The sequence below is a fragment of the Megalobrama amblycephala genome, linkage group LG24 (assembly GCF_018812025.1).
Source record: "Megalobrama amblycephala isolate DHTTF-2021 linkage group LG24, ASM1881202v1, whole genome shotgun sequence".
NCBI lineage: Eukaryota > Metazoa > Chordata > Actinopteri > Cypriniformes > Xenocyprididae > Megalobrama > Megalobrama amblycephala.
The window spans coordinates 29,986,764-30,014,063 of record NC_063067.1 but is presented as its reverse complement, the minus strand read 5'-3'; the positions used below and the strand labels follow the sequence as shown (position 1 = coordinate 30,014,063).

Below are 27,300 nucleotides of genomic sequence, written 5' to 3'. Positions count from 1 at the left end.
TGTCGTGGGATGCACAGCACGCACAGAAAGCTGTGTGTCATCTTGTGAGTAAGCCTAATGTGAGTTCTCTTTCATGTCATACTGCACATTAATTAACTCTTTTTAATTTCAAGCACTCGCTGATTTTGGATTGGAACAACTGATTTTTTGCCGGAGCAGGATTTGACACCCCTGCTCTAACATGTCAACATACACCCAATAAAAGCTGCACAGATAAAATTGCATACCCTGATACAGTGGCATGGAATCTGTGAAAATGTGAATCATTTTAACAAAATAAGAGAGATCATACAAAATGCATTAGTAAGATATTTTGCATTAAAGATGTTTACATGAGTTTAAATACTGATTTTTCTGTGGTTATGTTCCATGACTGTTTTTATGTTTTGTGATATTGTTCATGAGTCCCTTGTTTATTCTGAGCGGTTAAACTGAGCTCTGTTCTCCAGAAAAATCCTCCAGGTCCTGCAGATTCTTCTGTTTTCAAGGATTTATTGCATATTTGAACCCTTTCCAGCAGTGACTATGATTTTGAGATCCATCTTTTCACACTGAGGACAACTGAGGGACTCAAACACAACTTTTAAAAAGGTTCAAACATTCACTGATGCTCCAGACGGAAACACGATGCATTAAGAGTCGGAGGGTGAAAACGTTTGAACAGGATGAAGATGTCCAAATTTTTTTTATTTTGTTGAAATATCTTTTTTTTTTTTTTTCATTTAGTACTGCCCTTTGGAAGCAACAGAAGATACTTGCATGTTTGAGTACAATTTACCATGTTTCCTTCTGGAGCATCAGTGAACGTTTGAACCTTTTTTAATAGTTGTGTTTGAGTCCCTCAGTTGTCCTCAGTGTGAAAAGATGGATCTCAAAATCATAGTCACTGCTGGAAAGGGTTCAAATATGCAATAAATCCTTGAAAACAGAAGAATCTGCAGGACCTGGAGGATTTTTCTGGAGAACAGAGCTCAGTTTAACTGCTCAGAATAAACAAGGGACTCATGAACAATATCACAAAACAAAAAAACAGTCATGGATCATCCAGGTAACCACACACAGTATTAAGAACCAAGGGTATTTAAACTTTTGAACAGGGTTATTTTTATAAATTTATCTTTTTTTTTTTTTTTTTTTTTTGTGAACTAAATGTAAACATCATTAATGTAAAATATCTTACTCAGGACAGTACTAAACAAAAAATAACATGCATTTTGTATGATCTCTCTTATTTTGTTAAAATTAACATTTTCTCAGATTGAAATTATTCAGATTCTGCAAGGGGTTCCCAAACTTTTGCATGCCACTGTATGATATAGTAAATGATATAATTCAGTCATTAACACTTTACTCACCAACACACACACACACACACACACACACACACACATATATATATTCCCCAGCCATAGCAAGCAGTAATGATTGAAGTTTAATAAACACATTTGAACAGCTAGTTGATAAAAGCAAAATAAAATAATAATAAAAATCAAGACTGACTGGCTAGCTCTTATGTCCAGGGCTGTGAATGTTTATATGATTGTCAATGAATGGGACACTACATTTTATTCTAAATTAAATATCTTCAATACATTTTGGCTTTAACAAGATTTCCCCAAGAAATCCGGTGTCCTTCATAATTCCTATTCTTTCTGACACTAAATCACTTGAATGCGAAGGCAGCATTATTCCTTGTTTCCTTACAGGAATCCAGATCATTTGTTCATTCAGTTGTAGATGCGCTCATACTTCTGCGGCTCACATGTATGAAAAAGGAACTAGTTGAAATCAGCTGCCTAATAGAGAGGTTGACTGGTAAAAAGTATTTTATGTATTTTGAAAATACAAAATACTAAGCTTAAATGTATTTAAATACAAATTAGTATTTTGTATTTCAAATACATGTATTTGAAATACTGCCCATCTCTGAGTGTACTTATGTATTTCAGAGGTCTGTAATTTGATATCACTTTACAATTCATGTCCTCTATACTGTATAAATAATATAAAAATGTCAGATCACATGGTTACTTCTCAATACAGAAACTTTATTTTATTTTTTCAGAAAAATGTTGTGGTTTTGACATCTACCAGCAGGGGCTAACAACCCAGCCAAGCCTTGAGGTTTCACTTTTGTGGTGAAACACATATTAAACTTCCATTTCCTGTGTGATGAATTAATCAGAACCAATTACGTTTGCATCTAATTCTGACTATTTTTTAATAAACTGCATTAGAATAAAAACTGCTTTTTGGAAGTCATAGACTGAGGGTATATCAATGACATAACTAATCAGTATATACTGCACAGTATGCATGTTAGCATTCAATCTTGAACTTTTCCAGTCTTGTCTTTAAATCTGTTCTAATTTAAGTTGGCTGATATTTCTAGTTAAATTACAAAAAAAAAAAAAAAAAAGTTAAAATAAAATGGTACTTTTGTATTAAAAACATCACATTTTGAGATGGAGCTTCTTTTTCTTCAATTGCATGTTTTAGTGACAAAAAAAAAAAAAAAAAACCCCAAGTCAGTTGTACACTAGTAAAAATAGTTTAATGCATGTGATCTGGGGGCTAAATGGGTGAACATGGGTGCTGACAGTATTGAAATGCAGTTAATTCATGATATACATCATGGTCGGGAAGTAAAAATTCTGATTCTGTCACATTATTATATTGTGATACAACAGACATGATTCTATTCTTAGTCTGCATCACACGATTACTCTAGAATTTATCAATATTAATAATAATAAAAAAGTCACACCAAAACAAAGACATACAAACACATCATACACAATTCTAAACATCTCAATCTAGTAGCCAGGGACAAAATACAGTTTCATGATTTAAAAAAAGAAAGAAAGAAAACAACTTTCTGTACATGGTTATCTTGCTCAGAACAAAAGGAAAAACAGCAGATAAAACAAGTTCAGAGAACAAAAAAATAATGTACAATTCACAGGTTTTCATGATTACTTTGACTTCCTTCGTTTTGCCTGGGTGGGACTGGCTCCAGTGTTTGTTTCTTGAAAGACAGAGGAAAGAAAAGGTAGATTAGACATTTCAATCAGCCAACCAGCATTTGTGGTAAACTGTCTTGTGATATACAGTGGATTTTCTCTGCTTTTAACAGATCCTAGCCAAAACATCTTGTGCAAGACATACCATTAAAGAAATAGTTCAGCCAAAAATGAAAATGATCCCATAAATTTACTCACCCTCAAGCCATCCTGTGTGTATATGATTTTCTCCTTTCAGCCAAACACAATCAGAGTCACATTAAAAAATATCCTGGCTCTTCCGAGCTTTATAATGGGAGTGAATGGTACCCGAGATTTTGCCCCAAAAAAGTGCATCCATCCATCATAACAGTAATCCACTTCAGGGGGTTAATAAGGGCCTCCTGAAGCAAAGCGATGGGTTTTTTTTAAAGAAAAATATCAATATTAATAACTTTATAAACTATAATCACTGGCTTCCCACAACGGCCATAGGCAAGTCGAGTTCCAGTGGAAGAGTGACCTCTGACCCGACACATGACGTAGGATGTAGGAGTAGCGTAAGCTTAGGTTAGGTTCAGACAAATAGGGCTGTGCAACAAACTCAAGCTCCTCTTATATCGAAATCCTCCAACATTTGTCTTTAAAAATTCTTGTTTTAGATTTCTAATTTAGGATCTGCGTTTTATTAATACGTCAATACGTCATGCGTCGGGTCAGAGGTCCGCTGGAACTAGATTTGCGTACGGCCTTTACCGGAAGCCAGTGATTATAGTTTATAAAGTTACATTTTTATATTTAATTTTTAATTAATAAAATGTTATTTTCCTTACAAAAACGCATTGCTTCAGAAGGCATTTATTAACCCCCTGGAGCCGTATGGATTACTTTTATGATGGATGAATGCGCTTTTTGAAGTTTCAAAAACTCCCATTACAAAGCTGGGAAGAGCCAGGATATTATTTAATATAAGTCAGATTGTGTTTTGCTGAAAGAAGAAAGTCATATACACTTAGGATGCTTGGGGGTGAGGAAATTATGTGATAATTGTCATTTTTGGGTGAACTATCCCTTTTAAACATTAAGAATGGAACATCTATTATTGGAGCAATTTAATCTATTATCATCAATTATCAAGTTTCTATATCTAGATATATATTTTGCAACTATTTTATATAAAAGAATCATGTATTTGGAGTAGGGCTTGCATAGACTAGTCAGGTAGTCAACTGCTTCAACCACTAGTCAGCGCTGTTGGGAGCCATCGAGTACTCGAGGGCACAATAGCCATGCTGCATTCTTCACAACACGATTGTTTTAACGCAAACCCCCGATTTTGAAGTGGTTGAGTGAAGATCTAAGTGGTGTGAGTACAGATCCGTTATTTTTGTTACTGACTAACTGTTAAAATTAATTTAATCAATTTATGCAAATATTGTTCGACATCAAATGACGCGGATGTTAAGGTTATAATGTTGAGTCAATTTACAATGTGTTATTTTGCCTGTGAAATACAAAATGAAACCCGTTATTTTTTTTTATTTTTTTTTTTTTTACAATAGTTGTAAGAGACTTGTTACTACTATTTTTTTTTTTTTTATGTATTTTTTTAAACTGTAAACCACAAGCACTCAAGTAACTCGGGTATTGTTTTGACAAGTAACCGACTAGGAGAAATGAGTAGTCGTGGCAACCCCTAACTTGCAGAGCAAATATTTGTGCCTGATATCCATTTAGTTGACTAGAACGGTAACCTATACCTTTTCCTATGTTAGATGAGGCTGACCCGGGCCTAGCAGCTCTTTTTCTCTGCCCATTGTCGGATGCTTCCTCCTCAGGCTCCTTATCTGTTCGTGAGCTTCGTCGACTGGGACCTTTTGCTTTCTCAGTGGTGGCCCTTGTATCCCTGGAGAAGGAAGAGGTAAGCAACAGGGTCAAGAAGTTAATCGATACGTTCACAGAGTACGGTAAGTTTGCAGTCATACAGTCAGTTTTGTATGCTATATACACTCAAGTTTTCTTTGGGTTTGGAAATCAACTGTTCTCAATGGTCTTAACACTGAAGAAAATTACCACATCTGTCCTCTATACAACTGAGGAATTCATACTTGCTGTTTTTCCTCATCTACCACAGATAACGTCCGTCCTGTTCATGACCATATTTACTGAAATGGCCACGCTGCCCCGTGCAGGGAATCTACAGGTCTGGTATATACATACCTTGGGGCTAAGTTGACGGGCGTCTTTCTTTTCTTTGCCCATCTGTTATAGAAGTGGAAAAACAGCGGTAAACTGCTTTGATGCTGAACAACATTTTTTCTCCTTTCCCATATTTGAGTAAAGATCAAGGAAAAAGAATGATTTCATGAATCATTCCATGATTATTAGTGTCATGAGGTGAGCTCATTCAGATTAACCAATAAAATTACTCTTTTTGATTGAAACACTGAATCAACAAAGGGATAAAGCATATTAATTTTTAAAATTCAGGTAAAGAGCAATTACAAAAGAATGGTACAATGAAAATAAAAAGACATTGCAAGAGGTCAAGACAGACTTCACACATGATGCTGAACATGATTATATCGTATTGATGAAGAAACAGAATTACATATTGCCTTACCCTTGTTCTGCTGCAGTGGTAACCCCTTGTCCTGTAAATAGAGACAACTGAAATTAGTTTTGTGTCAAACACTGATTGTGAATTGTATTTCTATTTGTCAACTTCAGGCTACATTCCTGGGAGTTGGTCTGAGTCAAGCTGGCACAAAGCTGAGCGAAATGGGTGGGTTCAGACCACAAGAGAGATGATTTTGGATTGGATCCAGTCTTGATTACATAATCTTTAATTAGATTAGCATACGCTAAAGCCCAAAGTATACTTCAGTTTTTATGTGTATGCTAGATTATGTATACAGTGCACCTGACAGAAATCATCAGCCTAGTACGCGCACACAAACTGCTCATGCTCTGTAAGCTCACATGTGCACTTCTGGAGAGAAAGAGCGCAGACACTGGACAAAGATACAACTTTCTAGTGTGCATGTGTTGAGTGTGTGTTTGCGCACACTATCAGATGGAGTGTACTTTGATGCATTCAAGTCGTCCTGGAAAGTTCGTATTTATGAGGTGGGAAGTCGTGTTTTTACGGACAGCAGGTGCATTCAAGTCACTTTTGTCGGAGTAAGATGGCGGTGCACCTTCTCTTAATTAATTACACAAAAATACAGCACTTCTACTTCTAGAAAATGAAGAACAAAGAATGTGCATCTGGTGCATTTTGCTTTTTATATTTTAATTAATTTATGAAGCCACTGTAAACTTTATCATTACAGATATTGTTATATTCGAATGCTGTCATATTTTTTGCAGGCAATTAGCTTACTTCGTTGTAAATAGAAAAGCCTGATGATGTCACTGTTAAATACCTATAGTATATTCTGCCATGTTTCTCACTGACACACCCCCAACTCGTACAGATCGGGGCTTAAAGAAAATCCCGAGCTTCAGACACATATTTACAACATTGTGGCGGCATTAATGTGTGTTCAGCTCATAAATATGATTTTTCCTACATGACCTGAAAGAATCATATGCATTCAGCTGTATACATAAGCTAATCGAATGCTTAAAAACCGAAGTATACTTTGGGCTTAAGTTAGTTCACATATTACTGCCTGACTTATTTACCTGACTTTTATTTGCATGGGTAAAAAGTTATTTAAAAAAAAAAAAAAAAAAGTGTTTACCAGCTTGGTCACATGAAGCTTGGTCTTCTTGTGCAGCTTCAGGATGAGCTGTATATTTTATGTTAAATAAAATAAAGAACAACTAAGAATTAAAAAAAGCATTCATGTTTGACTAGACAACTAATGAATTTACCTTCATTAACGTCAAGCAGTTACCTGAGATGCTAGAAGCATCAACAATTGCTTCTTTTGTTTCAGCGGTGTCAGGTACACTAGTCTCCACAAGTGAAGAAGGCTGATGTTCCCCAGAGAGTTGTGGGGATGTTGCTGTGGAGGAGCCAGAAGTTGTAGTGGAAGGTCCTGGAGCAGCAGCAGCAGCAGATGCAGCAACTGAAATTGCAGGCGAACTAGAGGATGGCAAAGAATTAGTAACAGGACTAGACAGGTGAAGCATTCCAGATGTAGAGGTTGGGGGTGGCATATTAGACGTTGGTGTAGAAGTAAGGACTGGAGAAAGAGAGGGCACAGGTTCAGGAGAAGACACTTTTGGAGGAAGTGGAGACTGCTGAGCTATTTGAGCAGCTGAAACAGTCACTGGAGCAGAAGGCTGGAGTGTAGATACCGTTTCAGATGTAACCACACAAGCAGCATGAGTTGTGGCAACATCCACAGTTTTTCCTATCTGAGTGACAGGGGTTCGCTCTTTTTTATCATTGTCACTGCTTGAAGAGATGGTGAGTATAGTATTTTTGCTTACAACAGTCTGGACTGAACTGCTTTTGGCTAACATTGTTGTTGAAGACAGGGGACTTCTGCGAGCAACAGCTGTAGCCCCTGGGCTAGAGCAAGCAGGTGGAGAGGCTAAACGCTGTTGAAAGGGTGAGGACATGCCAGAATGTAAGGATGACTGCCCAACAGGACTAGGTTTTGAGCCACTAGCATCAGAGACACTCTCCTGTTTTGGAACTCCAGGACTTGGCTGTTGAGATGGTGGTACTACACTAACAGGGGATGCCTGGCTTGCAGGTACTTGAACTTGAAGCTGCCCAATGACAGTGCGGCTCTGCTGAGTAGCAGCTATGCTGACGGCAGTTGTGTTTGTCGGCATAGGTGTTGACGCTGGTGCAGAGGGTGATGTAGTTGACACTGAGGTAGGAGTAAGCTGGATATTGGCAGAGACTATGGGGCCAACCATTGTGACAGGCTGAGACATGACGTTAGTGCTTGATGGTACAGACGTAGCTTGAAATATTGAATACACAGGTCCTGTGATGAACTGTGGACGTGTTTGAGTAGGATTTTGTTGACGAACATCTGGAGATCTTATGTTTTTATTGGGAACTGCCAGTACCTTGGAAACAATAGCTGGAGGAACTACAGAAGCAGTGTTGGTAGCAGAGCTAATGGGATTGGAGGTTACAAAGACTGTGATCTGGTTTTGTGGAGTTGCTGCTGATGAGATAGGCCTTTGCAAGACAGTTTGAGATGCATTTGAGATGGGTATTAGATTGTGATTCGAACTTACTGAAGGGTTGGGAATTGAAGTGAGGCTTAACAGCACAGCTTGGTTTGAACTAACACTTGATACAGCACTGACAGACTGCAGGTTTGCACTGCTACTGGGAACAAAATTTGGACTTGATACTGAAGCAGATTTAGGTTTTTGATCAGTTTCACTTGTAGACAAAGAGGTGCCAATATTTGTGCTCTGTGAGACAACAGGATTGGATTGGTTCTCCTGAGCTAGTGGCGCATGAGGGCTCAATTTCTGCACAGGCTCTCCTCCCACTTGAGGAATATTTTGAGATTTCATTGACAAAGATGGGGTACCTGTATTGTCCAATAGTTGATTCAGAGATGTTGGAGCATCTCTAAATGCTGGTGATGCAGCAGAGCCAAGGTCATGTTGCGGTGTTGTCCGAGGTTGTTGTTTATCTTCAGCACGCTTTCAACCAAATTGTTAGGGTCTTGCCGTTTGGGTTCCTGAGATGGCACCCGAGGGCTTGCCATTTTAGGTGCAGACTGCTCTCTTAACTGAACTGGCTGATGCTGCTCTGGTTGTGTAGCCAGTACATGGCCATCTCTAACTGTATCAGCACTGCCTGGTAGGGTTTGCACAGAATTTAAACTCTGTTGTGATTCTCCAGATCCTGCTGATGGCAAAGATGCAGAGGTAGCTGGGAGCACTGAGTTGGGACTAACCATAATGTTCTGTGGACTAACCATGACCTGCTGCTGATGTGGAGGTGATATCAGTGAAGTTTTGGCACCCTTCTGTCTTCCTGGGCTTGGAGTGGCTGTTTTTTTATTTGAAGCAGGGCTGGATCGTCGACTATTACTGGGACTAGCCCTTTTAGCTTGCCCAACACCAGTCTGTTTGTCTTGTTTTCCTCCTGAGCTTACTATGCCACCACCTGATGGATAAGACTGTGGGCCATTATTGTTGCCACTGGTATTATTGTTGACAGGAAGAGTTGCTAAGCTTGGTGGAGCCTGGCCAATTGCTTTAAGGGTGGTTGGGTTAAGACCTTGCTGATCAAAGCCTCGATTAAGGTTTGGCTGCCGCGGTGGCAGAGGAATGTTAATTTTTGGAGGGAAAAGACCAGCAATAGAGGCATTCAGTCTCTCAGGGGACAGATTTATTTCAGAGGGTTCAGTACTAGGTGGACGGTTGGTTGGAGTTAAAGGGTGGTGATATGGTCGGGGACTGGCTCGGTTAGGGGTTTTAGGGCGGGAACTTTGGGAAGTTGCAGGAGCACTGGGAAAGTGAATATTATGTGAGCCAGCCATTGCTGCCACTTGCTGAGACTGCTGTTGGGGACTTGCTCCTGGCTGGTGGGGCACTGATAAAGGCACAGATTTCATTAAATGAGTATTAGGACCTTGGTTGGGAATCATTGGTTGATTTCCATTTCCAGACTGTTGACCAATTTCAAGGGGTCCCCGATCCTGCAAGCTATGGTTTCCAGGGGTTTCCTCTGGTGGCGTTGGTTGTCCAACCTCTGAAAGGGGTGTCCTTCTCGCTGGTCCAGTGAGAGATGGATTCACCATGAGTGGCATGCCTCTGGCTTTATCAGGAGAAGGTGGAACACCTCCATGCCCTTGAAGATCGATCATTACAGGCATGTTGCCCGGCTGCGATACAGGCATTCTCTGAGATGGATCATTGGGATTGACTAAACCCTTAGGAATGTGACCACCTTGCTGTAGTGGCATTCGATTCTTAGCTTCTTGTTGCATTTTAAGCATCATCATCATTTGTTGTTGTTGCTGCTGATGTTGTTGTTGCTGTTGCTGCTGTGTCTGTTGTTGCTGCTGTTGTGGCTGTGACTGCAGTTGTTGTTGGAGGTGTTGTGGTGGCTGCTGTTGTTGTTGCTGCATCTGCATTGACTGTTGTGAATGAATCTGGGTCTGGACATGATGGTTTCCTTGTGATGTTCCAGCTTGACCTTGAGGACCCTGCATACCCTGCATTTGCTGCTGTTGCATTTGCTGCTGTTGAATTTGTTGATGCTGTTGTTGCATCTGCTGCTGTTGCATCTGTTGCTGCTGCATCTGTTGCATCTGTTGTTGCTGCTGCTGTTGTAACTGCTGCTGCTGTTGCATTTGCTGCTGTTGTTGCATTTGCTGCATCTGTTGCTGCTGTTGTGGGGGCATAAACTGCATTGGCATTTGCTGTAATACCCTTTGATCTCCAGACTGACCAGGCAGACCTAAAGAAATAAAGTAAAATGTAAGTAAATAAAAACAATTATGTAAAAACAATCGATCATCAAACAAGAGAGATTCAATCATTTACCTGGTCGATTTGCGAATTCAGAATGTTTGGCGTTAGAGTCAAGGCCAGTCCCTTGATCACTACCCAGCCCTTGCATCTCTACTTCCTCCATTCCATGGGGTACTGAATCCAGACCACTAAGACAGAGATAGATGAACTTTGTAGTTATTTACAACAGTGCAACAGTTATTTCCTCTGCTTCAGTGTAAAAATCAAAGAATAAAAAGCACTTACCACAGACCATCAGCAGACTGTTGTCCTTCTCCTGCTTTTGGTTTTTTCTTACGAGGAGGTTTTTTCTTTTTAGGTTTAGCCTGGTTAGCAGCAACCCCACCTGTTCCTTGCTTCCCACCAGGACCAAACTGGCTGGCAGAAATATCACTTTGGAGAAGATTTACTAACAAGGGACTGGTTAATGTCACATCCTTGTTTACTGGAAATCCACCTGCTTGCCCACATGGGCCTCCTATTGGCATCTGACCAGCAAACTGAGGATTGAAGGACATTGGATGACCAGGAAAATGGCCATTGCCAACCTGTAAATGTTGAGGACCCCCCAACATACCCTGCTGTTGTTGCTGATTCTGCAGGTCTGGAACCATCTGTTGGCCGATATCAGCATTTCCACTACTATCTCCAAGTTGATGCTGATGTTGCTGACCAGCCTGTTGCTGCTGCAGCATCACCTGCTGTTGCTGTTGCTTTTGCTGAAGCTGTTGTTGCACTAAATGGTGATTTCCTGGAAGTCGCATTTGAGGTCCATGAATTCCCAGTGCTTGGTTGGGGTTGCCATTTATTGGAATTTGTTGAGACTGTTGTTGTACCATTTGCTGATGGGGTTGCTGCTGTAGTTGGGGTTGCTGCTGTAGCTGCTGTTGTTGCATTTGTGACTGTTGTGGCTGTTGGTGCTGCAGTTGTAGTTGCTGCTGTTGTAATTGTTGTTGTTGTAGCTGCTGTTGCTGTAATTGCTGCTGTTGTTGCAAATGAGCCAATTGTTGTTGTTGTTGCTGATGCTGTTGTGGAGTCATCTGTTGCTGGCCCATCTGAGATTGAAACTGTGGCAAATTACTTTGAATGTTGGGTGAAGGACCTCTCATCATCTGGCCTGGCATAACCCCAGGCTGACCTTTTGGGCCAAAAGCCTGCTTATTACTCTGTATCTGACTAGCTACAATGTGTTCCATCATAGCATTTTGCTGTTGTTGCTGTTGTTGTTGTTGTTGTTGCTGCTGTTGTTGTTGTTGTTGCTGCTGCTGAAGCAATAATGCCTGATGTCCCTGTCCTCCACTGTGTTGGTTTTGGTTTTGCATGATCCCTTGAGCCTGTGGTGGCATCATTTGCTTAGGAGGGGTCATTCCTCGTTGCCCGGTATTCACTGGCCTGGACAGGACAGTCTGGCCCCCTGTTTGGCTTTGTACCATTTGACTTTGTGAGGAAACTACAGCCTGTGTTTGATGTTGGGTCTGCGGTACACCCATCATTTGAGTCTGAAGACCTTGCTGAGGTTGCCCCATACTACCACCTGAGGTGGTGCCTGGGGGTTGGGCTGGCATGCTAGTGTGTTGGATCATTCCAGCACCTTGAAGAGGATTTGACTGCATGTGGTTTGGCGCTGAGGCTGAAGACTGGACACCTATAATAAGATTTTCAGAGGTGTTGAAAATGAATTAAAGTTGCATAGAAAGTGGACATAACTTCAAATATCAATAGAACAAAGGCAAATTAAAACAATCCACTTGTACACATCTTACCAGTGCTCGAAACGCTCTGATTATTTTGTAATTGGGGTGTACTACCTGCTCCAGTGGTAGTAACCTGTCCTTGTGCAAAGTTATGATTAACAGGAGCGTTTGGGAACCCCATTGGCATTCGTTTGGGCATACCTGCAAAAAATAAATAAATAAATAAATAAATAAATACAGGCAGCCAAATAAATAATATATCACTTTTACATTAAACAGCTAAAAGCATACCTCCCATACCACCTTGAGGGACCTGTCCATGTTGTGGAATGCCCATAAAGCCTGGCTGAATGTTTCCTTGCTGGCCCATCACAGCTCTACCTGGAGATCCAACACCCTGTGGGAACCCCTGGGGGGTTGTGGGACGTGGACCAAGTTGCCCTTGTCCCTGTCCCATCATTGGAGGAGTTCCAGGTGAGCCCTGTTGGAAAGGAGATGACGAGGAACCAGGGGACTTAGCTGCAATATTGCCTTGCGTGGCAGAGGATGGAGGCAGAGGAGGAGGTGCTCTTGAGACAACTACACCTGGTGCTCCTTGAGGGCCTTTGGGCTGAGGGGTTGCAAACTGGTTTGCCCCTGCCTGCTGCTGCTGCTGCTGCTGTTGTTGCAACTGAAGCGGTGTCATTGTATTAAAAACCTGTCCAGCCTGCTGGCTTCCAAATGGATATGGTGGTGGTGGATGATTGGGCGTCTGAACCGATGCCAAAGAGGGCTGACGCTGCCCCATTTGTGGCTGTGGGGGGGCTTTTCTCCAACCTGGTCCCATAGGACCCTGGACAGGTGGTGGTTGGAGAACACCAGAGGGCAACTGGTTCCAGCCAGGAGGTACAGGCATCTGGTTAGAGGGGTTGAAAGGACCACGTGCACCACTTAGTTGAGCCAGCTGAACCTGCTGTTGCTGGTGCTGCTGTTGTTGTTGCTGAAGTTGCTGTAGGGCTGCTGGATTTAACTGTCGATTTGCCTGCATGGCTTGTATGTGATGTCCCTGTGGGCCTAAGTTGCCGATTGGACCATGTCCCACTTGAGTATGCTGGAGTTGTTGTTGCTGTTGCTGTAAGGCCAGCATGGGATCCATTTGGTCTGAAAAAGAAAGTGAAAAATATTGAAAGATAAAATGAGAACTATATACCTGTTAATAACATTTTTTTTGCTTTGCATAGGACTCTTTTACCCACAAATCACCTTTTACTTTTTAATTGGATTAATATTGGTCTTAAGTTATCTGACAACAGAGGAGTGCCTACTCACCTGTAAATCAACAGTTGCACTATGGCTTTAAACTTCAGTTAAGTGTCAGTTAAGTAAAAGAAAAACTTTTTTTAAATTATATCATTAAATTAGGAGGCATAAAAATAAAACATCACAGTTGCTTCATTTTCTTCAGTATGCCTGATATCAATGTGAAGTGAGTGACAAAGATCATGTGAAGCACAAATCTCCAAAGTTCATTTAATACATATACTAAAACTTGAAAATTCAGTTTGAAAAATGACATTTTTGTGCTTTTTCAATATACATTAGCATTACTGTATGTAGATGCAAAATCAGAGCAAGGCTCGCTTGTCCAGGATTTTTTTGAAGGCTCCAGAACGCTAACCATTCTGGTGGAATATGATTGGCCATTGCAATCAAGAAGTCAACAGATATGTCTGTGATTGGCTACATTGCTCAATGCTGTAAAACACGCTGTAAATAGAAGCCTTTGACGCTCTCCAGAAAGCAAACACAAATACGCATTGGGTCATTTGTGACCCACTAATAATACGCTATTATTAGTTTCAGCTGAGGGTGCAACTGTAGCACCCTCGTAGAACCGGGCCTGATCAGGTCAGTTGCACTGGTGCTCAAATAATTTTTCAGTCGCACGCACTTTTTCGCAAATGGTCACACTATAGAGCCTTGGAAGACATTTTTTTCCAAGTTCCAGTGGTGACACAACTATTGCATTTGCCTTTGTAGGGCAGTATGGAGTAGGGCTGATGGTATATATCATTACCACAGTGTCTATTGTTCAAGATTTTACTATATTGTTTATATTGTGGTATGTAAATACATCTGTGTAGCACAGTACTACTTAAAGTTACACACATAAAGAAACATGCATTAATGAGAAAATAAAAAGTGGGATGTGCTTGATGTTGAGTTATTAGAGTTATTAAGAGCAATGAGCTTTGAAAAAGAACTCCATGCAGTTGGTTCAATTTCTGTAGTATTTCTTACTACATGTTAAATAAACCTACTGTAGTTGAAAAATATCTTTGCTCTAATGTATTTGCCACACTGTTTGTAATTTACTTCTTATTTTTAATAACAAAAATGAAAAAAATAAATAAATAAATCAATATCGAGATATATATTGTTGTGAAATACAATTTCTTATACCCCTAGTATGGAGCATAAAAATAGGGGTCATATCATTAAATTAACAAATGGCTTTTGGATGTTTAAATCATTACCTGTCTGTGAAGGTGGTCTTGGTGCTCTTGGCTGCATCTGTCCACCACTATTCGGTACCATTCCCTGTGGTGCCATATTAGCCCCAGGGGGCATCATGGATACCGAAGGGTTATTCATTCGCATTCCAGCTGAAAAACAAGCATTTCTTCAGCATACATTTGTCTAATGAAATTTAAGTCATCCTGAGAACATTGATTAGTTTGTTCAGGTGTGTTTGATTAGGACTTGAGCTAAAGTACACTGTGTTAAGATTAGCACTTGTGAATAATTACCCTGGCCCTGCTGCATAGAGAAGCCAACATCCATTCTCATCTGACCAGGTGCACCAAGGGGACCATTAACCCTTACTTCTTGACTTCGGTTCTGTCCAACCGCGACGTTGATAGCACCTTCACCTGTATGAACCCATCAGACCAATCAACACATTTGCTGATTGTAGAACAAAGGCTAACATCACACTGATATGTAATTAAAAATACAAAGTGCAAAAAAGGTCAAAGGCGGCAATCAGGTCACAAGGAAACACACTGGCCTGAGCAGAATGTCACACATCTGTACCTTCAATCTGCACAGAGAGGATGCCCAGTTCCCGCAGCTGCTGCTGGTTGTTTTGGGCCAGGAGGCGCAGTCGCTCGGCTGCTTCTCTGGGGATGTTGAAAGTGACACGCACGCTGTTCCACGGCTCCACACGCTTGGGTTCGAGCTTGTTAGTACCTTCATTAGACAGAGTGGAGGTACAGGAGAAATATAAGCCCAAGGAGATGGGGAAAAAAACATTTAAAGACCACATGAAAAAAAAAATTGCGTTTGTCAAACCATTTCATTAGAAGGAACCAACTAAACACTTAGCAAAGATAGCATGAATCTCTCTCTCTATATATTAAAGTTTCAAGCCAAATCTTGACCTAGTAAGAGCATATCAGGCATCCTGTTTAAGATGGTATCCAGCTTCTCCTGAAAGTCCTCATCATTCATGTTCCCTTTGAAAGCAACATAGATTGTGGAGTTTGTGGTAGGGCTGTGGGAGCCATCATCTCCATCTTCCACTCCGGAGTCATGATCCGTGAGTGAGGCGGCTCGAGGTGATCGAGCATCCTGGGAGAGGTCAGACAAGCCGTGCTGATGCGCCATAGCCCTTCACCGAAAGAGCTGTGTAGCCTGTGACGATGCTAAAAGAGAAACAACAAAGTTTGTCACCATCGATAAGAAAACCATCAAATGAAAAGAAATAATATACTTTCTTTAGACCTTGAATACACCAAGGTTCTAAAAATTTGGGGTCAGTAAGATTAAGCAAGGATGAATTAAATTAGGGCTGGGCGATATATCGCATGCGATTGTCACGCGCATTTCGTCAGTAAAGCCGGTTCCCTGATTGCCGCTAAAACGCCATCACCTGCTTTCAAATGGAGCGGCATTTAATAGACAGAGCCGTAGATCACTGACAAGCTATGCAATATCGCGTTCATTATCGAAGGTGATTTATCTGTCGCATGCAATATATTGCCCAGCCCTACATTAAATTGATCAAAAGTGGCAGTAAATACATTTATATTGTTACCAAAGGTTTCTATCCCATATAAATGCTGTTGTTTTTAACTTTCTATTCATCAAAAAATCCTGAAATAATTGTATCACTGTTAAGCAGCACAACCGTTTTCAACACTGATAATAATAAGAAATGTTTCTTGAGCATCAAATCATCATATTACAATGATTTCCTAAGGATCATGTGACACTGAAGACTGGAGTAATGATGCTGAAAAATCAGCTTTGATCACAGGAATAAATAACATTTTAAAATATATTCAAATAGAAAATAATTATTTGAAATTATAATAATATTTCACAATATTACTGTTTTTACTGTATTTTGGATTAAAAAAATGCAGTCTTGATGAGCATAAACTCCCCTTCACACTTCCAGAAACACGCAGCAAAAAAGCAACATGCGACAGTCACAGTGACTTCAGTTTGTAATTACACATACTTTGTAGTTTATATTAATGCATAAATATAAGGATTTCCATATGAACCTAATTTGGGTTCATAATCATTACACTAACAACAATAAATCATTAAAAAGACACTTCAAGCATAAAACATCAATAAATATACCATATTAGTATTTTTGAAGGCCCGTTCACATCAAGAATGATAACTATAAAGATAACTATAACGATAACTATATTTGCATCCACACCAACGAACGATAACGGTCTGTTTATTCTAAGCTCACTTGTTGCGTTTCAAAGTGTGTACAACTTGTTCTTGCTGTTCTTGTTACATTTTTCACAGCTTTAACCAGCAGGGGGTATTCCAGAAAGCAGGTTATGTGACATACCTGGGTATGTTTAAGAGTAAGTAAGCGGATAACCTCAACTTTCGGTTCCAAAAACGGAGGTAACTTTTAGGGTATGTAAGTAACCATAGCAACTTGCTCTCTGAACATAACCTGCTCCGGAGCAGGTTATGTTAAAGGGTTGGTTAGTTTAAGAGGAATTCAGATGCATGTTATATTATCAATATGGTTATATTAATGTATCTAAATTTGTTATATAGTTACAGTTATATATACAATGTTATATTATATTATATCAATTCTAATATATGAATGTATTTTATTGTCATCTCACACATGGATCTGCTTTTTATCCTTTATAACAGGACATTTTCTATGCTATAATTTCTATAATAAAATACATATCATATATGTGATATCTTATTTAATAATTAGCATCAAACAATATTAAGAATAAGAAATGATTGCATAACCACCCAATAGGTGGTGATGTGCACCAAGTAGGTTATGTAAATCGCCATTAAACAAAAGAAGAAGAATGAAGTAGAATGGCACGCTTTTTCTTAGCGTCTGTTTCCATGGTGAATCATCGATTCGTCGCTCTGTTGTGTGTTAACCGGGAACATACTCTGGGTTGGCTGAACTTACTCCCGGACGCATTTTTGGAACCAGCATACCACGAGTAAGCAAGGTTTGGGTTAATCAACCGAGAGTTCAGGGTATATGTGACAGTAAGTTAACCCTGCTTTCTGGAATACATCCCAAATGTCCTCATCATGTTATGTTTGGAGTGAATAGCTAGTGTAATTGATATAATCCAACCAAGTACACCTTTACAGCAAAACCAGTACTGGATATCTGAGGTAATTTTTATGTTACACTGTTTGCTAGCCTGACATCATGATCTTCTTATCATTTATTCAGAGGGTATGACCGATTGTTTTCCATATATCCATTTTCTTTAAAGGGTCCTTGAAAGGGGATTTGAATTGTCAAACAGTGGTGGCTTTTTCTGGACTTCTGCGATTAACTTCTCCACAATGTCGTCTGCCAATTTAAATGCGTGAGCCCTTAAATTCGAATGGATTCTGATTGGCTGTCAGTGTTTTATCGTTCAACAGTTGGAAAGAAAATTGTTCCTAAAGTGATCCCGATGATATTGTTTCCCTATTTCGTTATCGTTATTGCTGTGGGGTGGACAGTGCCATTCTTTTATATTTAGTACGATTTTTAGAACTATATCTTTATCGTTATCGTTCTTGGTGTGAACGGGCCATAACTCTTCAGTTGAAGTTGTCTTTACTTCAGCGAAAAACCAGCAATTGGGCGGGTTTTGTTGTGCAGACCTAGCAACCCTGTGTCCATGCAGTTTTTTGCACCTAAACAAGAGATGATCACCCGACCATTATAATGAGATGAATTCATTAGGAATACCTTCTTTCTCGTTTATTTAATTCTGACATAATATTTAACCACGGCTGTTTCTTGTGATTTTTAGGTAGCACAACAGTTAACAGTGATTATGATTCATCAATTTGAGGTAATGTCAACATTAAATTTGACAAATATTTCACGAAATTCGACTAATTTTCAACTGGTTCTATCGACTCCTATGGTGCGAGTCGATAGTCGAAAAACCTAGAATCCAACATCCCTACATAATCCCATTCATTTCAATAGAGCTAGCAATTTCCGACACAAGCAACAGTGACCGTTGGCGACAGGATGTAGGTTGTGCCCAGCAAGTGGCAAGAAAACGGATTTGTTTTCTACAACATTGGAATAGCATCCGTGACTATCATTCTTGGAAATAAGTGTGCTCCAATTGATCGGATGGTGATCGCTATCATCTGATAATAGCTTTATATAGTTTGATCGGTGGTCTCTATAAAAGGTGATCAAAAGAGTCGATCAGATGACAAAACTCATGAGACAATTTTTCTACATGCAGCAAAAATGACTTCACTACATTCACCGGTCTGTCGGTTATGTCTTATGAACAAACAGTTGGGGAAAAAGTTGCATGTGTATGAGTATATTAGATCAGTGCATTCGGTCTTAAAGTGACAGCAGCCTAATATTCCTGCTGTCATCTGTCATTAATGTTAATGAAACAACAAAAGACAGAGAAAAATCACTCACTGCTATTGATTTAGAAGGATTAATATATTTATACAGTGAGGATTATACAGTGGTTTTACATTTGATTACTTTCTGTTGATAAAGACCATTCTGTTTTTTTTATTTTTTTATTGTTAATTTCACAGGAATGCTATATTTGTTAAGCTCTAAGCTGTTCCTAGTCACTTTTGAGCGCGCGAAAGGAATATTTTGCACGTTGCTTGCCAATAAATAGAGAGTTGTCAATTCATAATACTTTCTCATCACTTAATTTTTTTATACTTAAAATGCATTGTTACGAAAAGTATTATGTATTTAGGTGATCGGTATCAGTGATCGTATTGCTTCTGCTTCTAGTTCTGATTCTTACTGCTTCCAGTAATTGGTAATCAGCCCCAAAAATCCTGATTGGAGCACCCTCACTACCAGCCACTGGAGACATGCAGCGACAAATTCACTGGCAATGAGTTTTTGGGCTTAAAGCGTTAGTTCACCCAAAAATGCAAATGTCGTCATTTATTACTCACCCTCATGTCACTCTACACCCGTAAGACCTTCGTTCATCTTCGGAACACAAATTAAGATATTTTGATTAAATCCGATGGCTCAGTGAGACCTCTATAGACAGCAAAGCCATTTTAACTCTCAAGATCCATAAAGGTACGAAAAACACATTTGAAACAGTTCATGTGAGTTCAGTGGTTCTACCTTAAAGGAACACTCCACCTTTTTTGAAAATAGGCTCATTTTCCAACTCCCCTAGTTTTACCGTTTTCGAATCCATTCAGCTGATCTCCGGGTCTGGCGGTACTACTTTTAGCATAGCTTAGCATAGTTCATTGAATCTGAATTAGACCGTTAGCATCTCGATCAAAAATGACCAAAGAGTTTCGATATTTTTCCTGTTTAAAACTTGACTCTTCTGTAGTTACATCGTGTACTAAGAAAACAGAAAATGAAAAGTTGCGATTTTCTAGGCTGATATGGCTAGGAACTATACTCTCATTCCGGCGTAATAATCAAGGAACTTTGTAGCTATACCATGGGTGCAGCAGGCGCAATGATACTACGCAGTCTCTCACAAATGTCTCCATGTTTGCAAGGCATGCTCCCTGTGCAAGCAGGGGGTCACAGCCGCTGTGTAATATCATTGCACCTGCTGCACTCATGGTACGGCAGCAAAGTTCCTTGATTATTACGGCGGAATGAGAGTATAGTTCCTAACCATATCGGTCCTAGAAAATTGCAACTTTTCATTTTCCGTCGGTCTTAGTACACGATGTAACTACAGAAGAGTCAAGTTTTAAACAGGAAAAATATTGAAACTCTTTGGTCATTTTTGAGCGAGATGCTAACGGTCTAATCAGATTCAATGAACTATGCTAAGCTATGCTAAAAGTGGTACCGCCAGACCCGGAGATCGGCTGAATGGATTCGAATATGGTAAAACTCAACTGTTTAACTCTAGGGGAGTTGGAAAATGAGCCTGTTTTCAAAAAAAGTGGAGTGTTCCTTTAATATTAAAAAGCGACGAGAATACTTTTTTGCATCAAAAAAACAAAATTACAACTTTTCAACAATATAGTGATGGCCGATTTCAAAACACTGTATCGGAGCTTTACGAATCGAATCAGTGATTCGGATTTCCTGTCAAACGGCTAAACTGCTGAAATCACGACTTTGGCACTCCGAATCATTGATTCGATTCGTAAAACTCTGGAGCAGTGTTTTGAAATCGGCCATCACTATATTGTTGAAAAGTTGTTATTTTGTTTTTTTTAGTGCACAAAAAGTATTCTCATCGCTTTATAATATTAAGGTAGAACCACCAAACTCAAATGAACTGTTTTAAATATGTTTTTAGTACCTTTATTGATCTTGAGAGAGGAAGTACCATTGCTGTCTATAGAGGCTTCACTGAGCCATCGGATTTCATCAAAAATATCTTTATTTGTGTTCTGAAGATGAACAAAGGTCTAACCCTTTAAGAGACTTTTCAAAAACACTAAAACTTTTGAGCGGTAGCGTACATACTTCTTAATCATTACTTTGTTTTAAAAAATACCTTCAAGGTAAAGAATATTTATTTTTATTAATTCATAAATATTATGTTCTTGAAGAGTCAGAGCACATGACCTTGCTTCGTCATAAAAAGGTCAAACGCTTTGATCTTTTAAAAGACTTACTGACCTTGACACAGTCATGAGAGTCTGCAGGGGTGTGACTGCGCAAGAATACTAGGTTTGATTCTTTTAATAAGGCTTTTTTCTTCATTATGAAATCAGGAGAGTTGCATCACCCAAACATTTGTGAGAAATAAAAAAAAATAAAAAAAAATCAAGCTTATAATGGAAAACTAAATTTTTTATGTATCAATTGCAATTTTTATGCTTTTTTTTATTTTTATTTTTTTTATTAAGTAAATCGATGCCATTCATGCCATTATCCCCTAAACAGAAAATGATAAAACAACTTCATGAAGTATTTTATAATACACAATAAAGCAACACAACAGGAAGCAGTGACTGAATGTTAGTTATATTATGAGGAAACCCTGTTATGTACTTTAATGTGTAACAATAACCAGCCCTATAAAAAAAGTGGTAATACTATGATACTTTGATATATACGCCATAGAAACCGTTTTTATTTTAGTACTTTGATTATTTGTTAGCGAGACTACCAAGACTACACAAAGTTTCTTTATCAAATAAGATATCAGCAACTCGAAGAACAGAGTGAAACAACAATGATACTTTATGATAACTCCTGTGGCACTTCTGATGAGATGTCAAATATTGGTATGAGGTGCCTTTAGTAATACTGAGAGGAGTTTTACTGCAAACTGACCACACTGTAACTGTGAAATATCTAATACACAACACCTCGTACATTATTATCCTTGCAATTATTGATGACTTTACTCAAGAGCTTCATATGGGTTAATTTCTCTAGCATTAGCATTAGCAATATCAAAACAAAGACAAACCACATCACCTACGCGTAAGTCAAACAATACAACATTATAATGAATTTAAAGCTCATATCTGGTACATGTAATCCTAGCAATAACACCGTAACGAATACCTGCATTATTATAATGAGTTAACCTCACTCAGGCTAATGTATTAGCTACACAAACATAGAGAGCCTCACTGGTCACTATCACACCAATAAAAGGGTGTTCCCTCCATGCACTGTACACATTTGCGTGCTAATTTCATACTAATGTTCCTATGAAGTAATGAGGAGGTAAAATCTCACCGTTGTCAGTCCATGAGGAGTGGTTTTACTGCAGTAAACAGGTATATGCTAACAGACGCTAACGGCGCGTTCTCGAGGCCGTTGTGCACGTAAGTTCAGGGCTGTGCGCGCGTCCGCGCTGTACGGGACCGAGCGTTCGTGTCCGCTCTACCGTCCAGTACGCAGGAGCAGGTTTGATCACAAAAATATTGTGACAGAAAGATCACCAGCACAAAACACGAGTGACCGAAGGGGCGGACGTAGATGACCGGAAGTGAACGGTCGCCTGAAAGACACAGGTTCCGCTTTTTCTTTTTGGAGTAGTGACCACTTTGCTGAATATGATAACAGATTAATTTTGTCTTTAAAAATTACATTTTGCATTTTAGCTTCATATAGGCTACATTATACGTTACATGAAATAAATATCTTAATGCATTACACTAGTAGTTTCTTAGTAATTTATGAGTCCATAACGAAGAGCTTTTTAACATTGTTTTATCATCTTATTTCTTTTTGTCTGGGCGTTTAGTTTTCTCAGTTAATTCGCTTTCATTAGACTGTGACGTTTTTAAATTATGTTCAGTGATAGGTTTAACTCTCTGAGCCTTTATGGGGCCCATTTATTTAAAAATAATTTAGAATTTATATCTATACAAGTCCTTTCCAGTGATAGCTTGCATAAGCAAATCTAGCATATTTAACCCTTAGAGGGTCTTTTTAGACCCCAAACGACATTTGTTCTTTATTTTGTCCGAATAACATGAAACTTTGTACAGTTGTTAACACTTTCTAGATCTACAAATTTAAAAAAAAATTGGAGTGATATCTTGTTTTTAGTGGTGTCAAAAGTATTCACATTCAATACTCAAGTAGAAGTAGTATTAGTAGAAGAAATCAACTCAAGCTTTTTACTCAAGTAAAAGTGTAAAAGTACTTTTCAAAACTACTTAAAGTATAAAAGTAAAAGTAATGTAATGAAAAAAAATGCTTAAGGACAAAAGCACCGTGCCAGGGGTCTACCCCACCTCCTCAAAATGTCATCAATAACCTTTATTGGAATGTAAATGTACAACAAAATATAATTTTGTAAAAGAAGTTTCAAAATAATTAAAAATACAGTGTTTTTTTTTTTTTTTTTTTAATATATTTCACAAAGTAATTTTTCCTGTGACAAAGCTGAATTTTCAGCATCATTACTCCAGTCTTCATGTCATGATCCTTCAAAATCATTCTAATATGTTTTTAAGAAACTTTAATGTGTACATATACAAAATTGTGCAATATTTTTTTCAGTTTTTGGAATAGAAAGTTCAAAAGAACAGTTTATCATATCGTAACATTATAAATGTCACTGCCATTTATATAATGCATCCTTGCTGAAAAAAGTAATTTCTTTATTTCTTTTCAAAAAAATTTTCTTACTGACCCAAACTTTTGAACGGTTATACAAAAGCTTTGTACAGATAAATGCTTTTTATTTCTATTCATCAAGGAATCCTGAAAAAAAAAAGTACACAAATGTTTTCACTTGAAAATATAAAAGTTTCTTGACCAAATCACATTTAGAATGATTTCTAAGGATCTTGACACTGAAGACAACGATTGAAAATTCATGCATCACAGGAATAAATTACTTTGAAATAATTTAAATAGTACATTATTTTAAATTGAATAATTTTCACAATATTACTGTTTTTTACTGTATTTTTAATTAAATAAATGGCCTTGGTAGTGAAACTTCTTTTAAAAACATTAAAAATCTTAGTGGTTCCAAACTTTTTGCCCAAACTCTGCAGGAATTTGGGGCAGCGGAAAGAAAAATGTGGGTAGTTTTGGTGTACAGGGCAGGCTTTTAGGGCTTGAAAACACCCGCCAACCTAAATGCGGGTAAGCTGTTTCAGTTCACACCGCACTCGTCTGTTGGATTTGTTGGATAGGTGTGATAACTTTGGCATTGGTCGGATCAGTAAATGTTTAATCGCTGTTTGGTCGTCTGAGATCCAACAAACGCAACAAACTCCGGTGCGTTCCACTATTTGCTGTGCTATGGCCGCCAATTGAAGGGTTGTTCCAAACCGAAGTGACTAAAAGGGCCCTTCGGAATGAAGGATTTCATCTTGGACACTTCGGGCCCCCACAAGGGAAGTTGTTTGATCACAGAATTACAGGAGGCTTCATTTTATCTATAAATGTTGGATTCATATCTAAATATTATGAAATCACAATTATGATGATAAAAATTACATTTTGTCAAAGTTTAGCATTTTTTTGTACTGAAAAAAAAAAATAAGTTTTTCAAAAATGTTTTTGAGGATGAATTTTGTCTATTTTCTAAGTAGGGTCTCATCATAATGTAACAATATTGAAAAACTGATTTTTTTTTATTACAAAAATACTAAACTTTGACAAAAAGTAGCTTTTATTGTTATAATTGTGATTTCATAATATTTAGATATGAATCCAACTGAAAAATACTTGTGAAAAGATGTCTTTAGTTAGTCAAATAGCACAGCAAATAGTGGAGCTCTGCAGCCATCTACTGGTAAAAATGATTTGAAATTTTGAAACTGCATTTTTCAAAAGATGGGCAAAAATTATTCATGTTATCCCCATGAATGAAAGTCAGAAATGTGGGTCTTTTATAAAGTGAAATTTACATAAAAAGCTGTTTTTAAAAAATATGATAAATCCTCCAAAAACTGTACAAATGTTGAGTAAAAACATTAATAAACAGCTTACATTTGTTTAAAAAAAACAAAAAAAAACAATTATATTGTTACAAAATTACATTTTGTTGAGACCCCAAAGACCCTGAGTGTACTTCCCAAATGAAGAGCGCACAAGGGTTAAAGCAACAGGAGGCAGGAGCACCAAAACAATAATGCAACGAAACTAGGCCTACACTACATATAAATATTTATTCTTCATCCTGGTCACTCTCATTGTAAAGCTACTAAGCACAACAGTAACGCTGTTACAGTGCAATTATGATCAGTTGTGGCAACAAAAAAAAACAAAAAATCACTAAAATCACTGTCATAAAGTCAACTGATTGTCTCTCACTCTCAGAAGAAAATGATGTGCGTAGCAAACATTCAAGACATGAATTTCACTGTTTATACATAAAAGAGAAAATTAATTAAAATTACATCAGCAAACTGACATTAACAATTTAAAATAAAAACGGTTGAACCAAATAACAATTATAGCATATATTAAATTGCTTATGAAAGCGTATGACACACATACCTGTAGGAAAATCCATCTTATTTGCCTCATATTTTACAAGTGACCTTCTCTTAGCTTCATTCATTTTAGGTAATTTCCCTTTTGATTGGCTAATAAAACAAGACTATATATTTACCATTTTGTTACCACCAAACCCTCTAATATAATCAATAAATAATATACAACACAATTAATTTGTAAACAGTAGCATTTACAGTACACTGTCTGTCAATGCAAGAATGTCAACTTCACTTTCATTCAATCTTCATGCAGGCCTAACAGCTACACATATTTCTGAAGCTACTCCTTCATGAAGACTTCAGATCAGGAGACCTTGCAAGACATGAAAAAAATCCTTTCATTTTCCTTTTTCTACCCGTGGAGTCATTCGCATAAAGCATATTCCTACACAATCCTCAAGGAACTAGCAATTAATAAAAAAGACTTACTGAAATATACAGTACAAGTTAAAAGTTTGGACACACTTTAATGAGTATGTTTCTTATAAATCCAGCTGAGTGTGAAGGGAAAGCAGACAACGTGAGTCCAGCATACCTGGAACATCTTCAATATGGTTTATTTATCGTTTTGTAAGCATCCCATGATGAAGTTTTTTGAGAGAAGTGAGCTAAGCTGAACTCTGGATAAAGGAATACGCTTAAATATTTAGAGTTGTTCAACATTTTTCAACAGGTAGAGCTGCGCGATTAATCGTTAAAAGATCGCAATCTCGATTCAAACACCAATGCAATTTTATTCCTAAATGACAGTGATTCGCCTGCATCTATTAAACCTTTGATCACAGCAAACTTTCAAATCTGCATTAGTGCTTCTGCTGATCCATAGAGAGCAGTTGTCATGTTAAGGTCTGAAACAGCTTCACAAACTGTCTTTCTAACCACACCCTATCATTATTTCTGTTACAATAATTCAAATTATCACAAATGTACTGGGATTAAAGTTTATAGTTCTGATATAAACACTGATGTCTACGGTAGCGATCAAAATTGAGCAAATCATCTTTTGAAATTAACTTGACGCTTCAAATAAATATTGTATCAGTTACATCTTTACACCAGTAGGTGGCGACAAGAGACTTTTTAAATGTATTTGTCATTGAACCCTTCATTCAAGAGATTCTTCAAAAATGCTGATTCATTCAGTAATGAATCAAGTGAAGTATTTATGAGTGAGTCATTGAATCATTCATTCAAGAGATTTGTTCAAAAAGCAGATTCATCCAGTAATTAAACAAGTGATGTATTTATGAGTGAGTCATTGAATCATTCATTCAAGAGATTTGTTCAAAAAGCCGATTCATCCAGTAATTAAACAAGTGATGTATTTATGAGTGAGTCATTGAATCATTCATTCAAGAGATTCTTCAAAAACACTGATTCATTCAGTAATGAAACAAGTGAAGTATTTATGAGTGAGTCATTGAATCATTCATTCAAGAGATTCTTCAAAAATGCTGATTCATTCAGTAATGAAACAAGTGAAGTATTTATGAGTGAGTCATTGAATCATTCATTCAAGAGATTTGTTCAAAAAGCCAATTCGTCCAGTAATGAAACAAGTGAAGTATTTATGAGTGAGTCATTGAGTCATTCATTCAAGAGATTTGTTCAAAAAGCCGATTCGTCCAGTAATGAAACAAGTGAAGTATTTATGAGTGAGTCATTGAATCATTCATTCAAGAGATTCTTCAAAAATGCTGATTCATTCAGTAATG

At 38.0% G+C, this 27,300-nt stretch overlaps 1 protein-coding gene across 1 annotated transcript; it reads right to left on the bottom strand.

The window, feature by feature from the left end:
- Positions 1–2,535: 2,535 nt before the first annotated feature.
- Positions 2,536–22,621, bottom strand: ncoa6 (nuclear receptor coactivator 6). The gene is given in 16 exon segments (XM_048179373.1): positions 2,536–3,028; positions 4,763–4,908; positions 5,223–5,264; positions 5,626–5,656; positions 6,752–6,799; positions 6,908–8,638; positions 8,641–10,404; positions 10,491–10,606; positions 10,704–12,102; positions 12,221–12,352; positions 12,443–13,291; positions 14,668–14,796; positions 14,941–15,063; positions 15,227–15,382; positions 15,574–15,837; positions 22,356–22,621. Coding segments are annotated over 15 exon segments (6,945 nt in total). The 5' UTR covers positions 15,800–15,837; positions 22,356–22,621; the 3' UTR covers positions 2,536–2,975.
- Between the last annotated feature and the right edge of the window lie 4,679 nt (positions 22,622–27,300).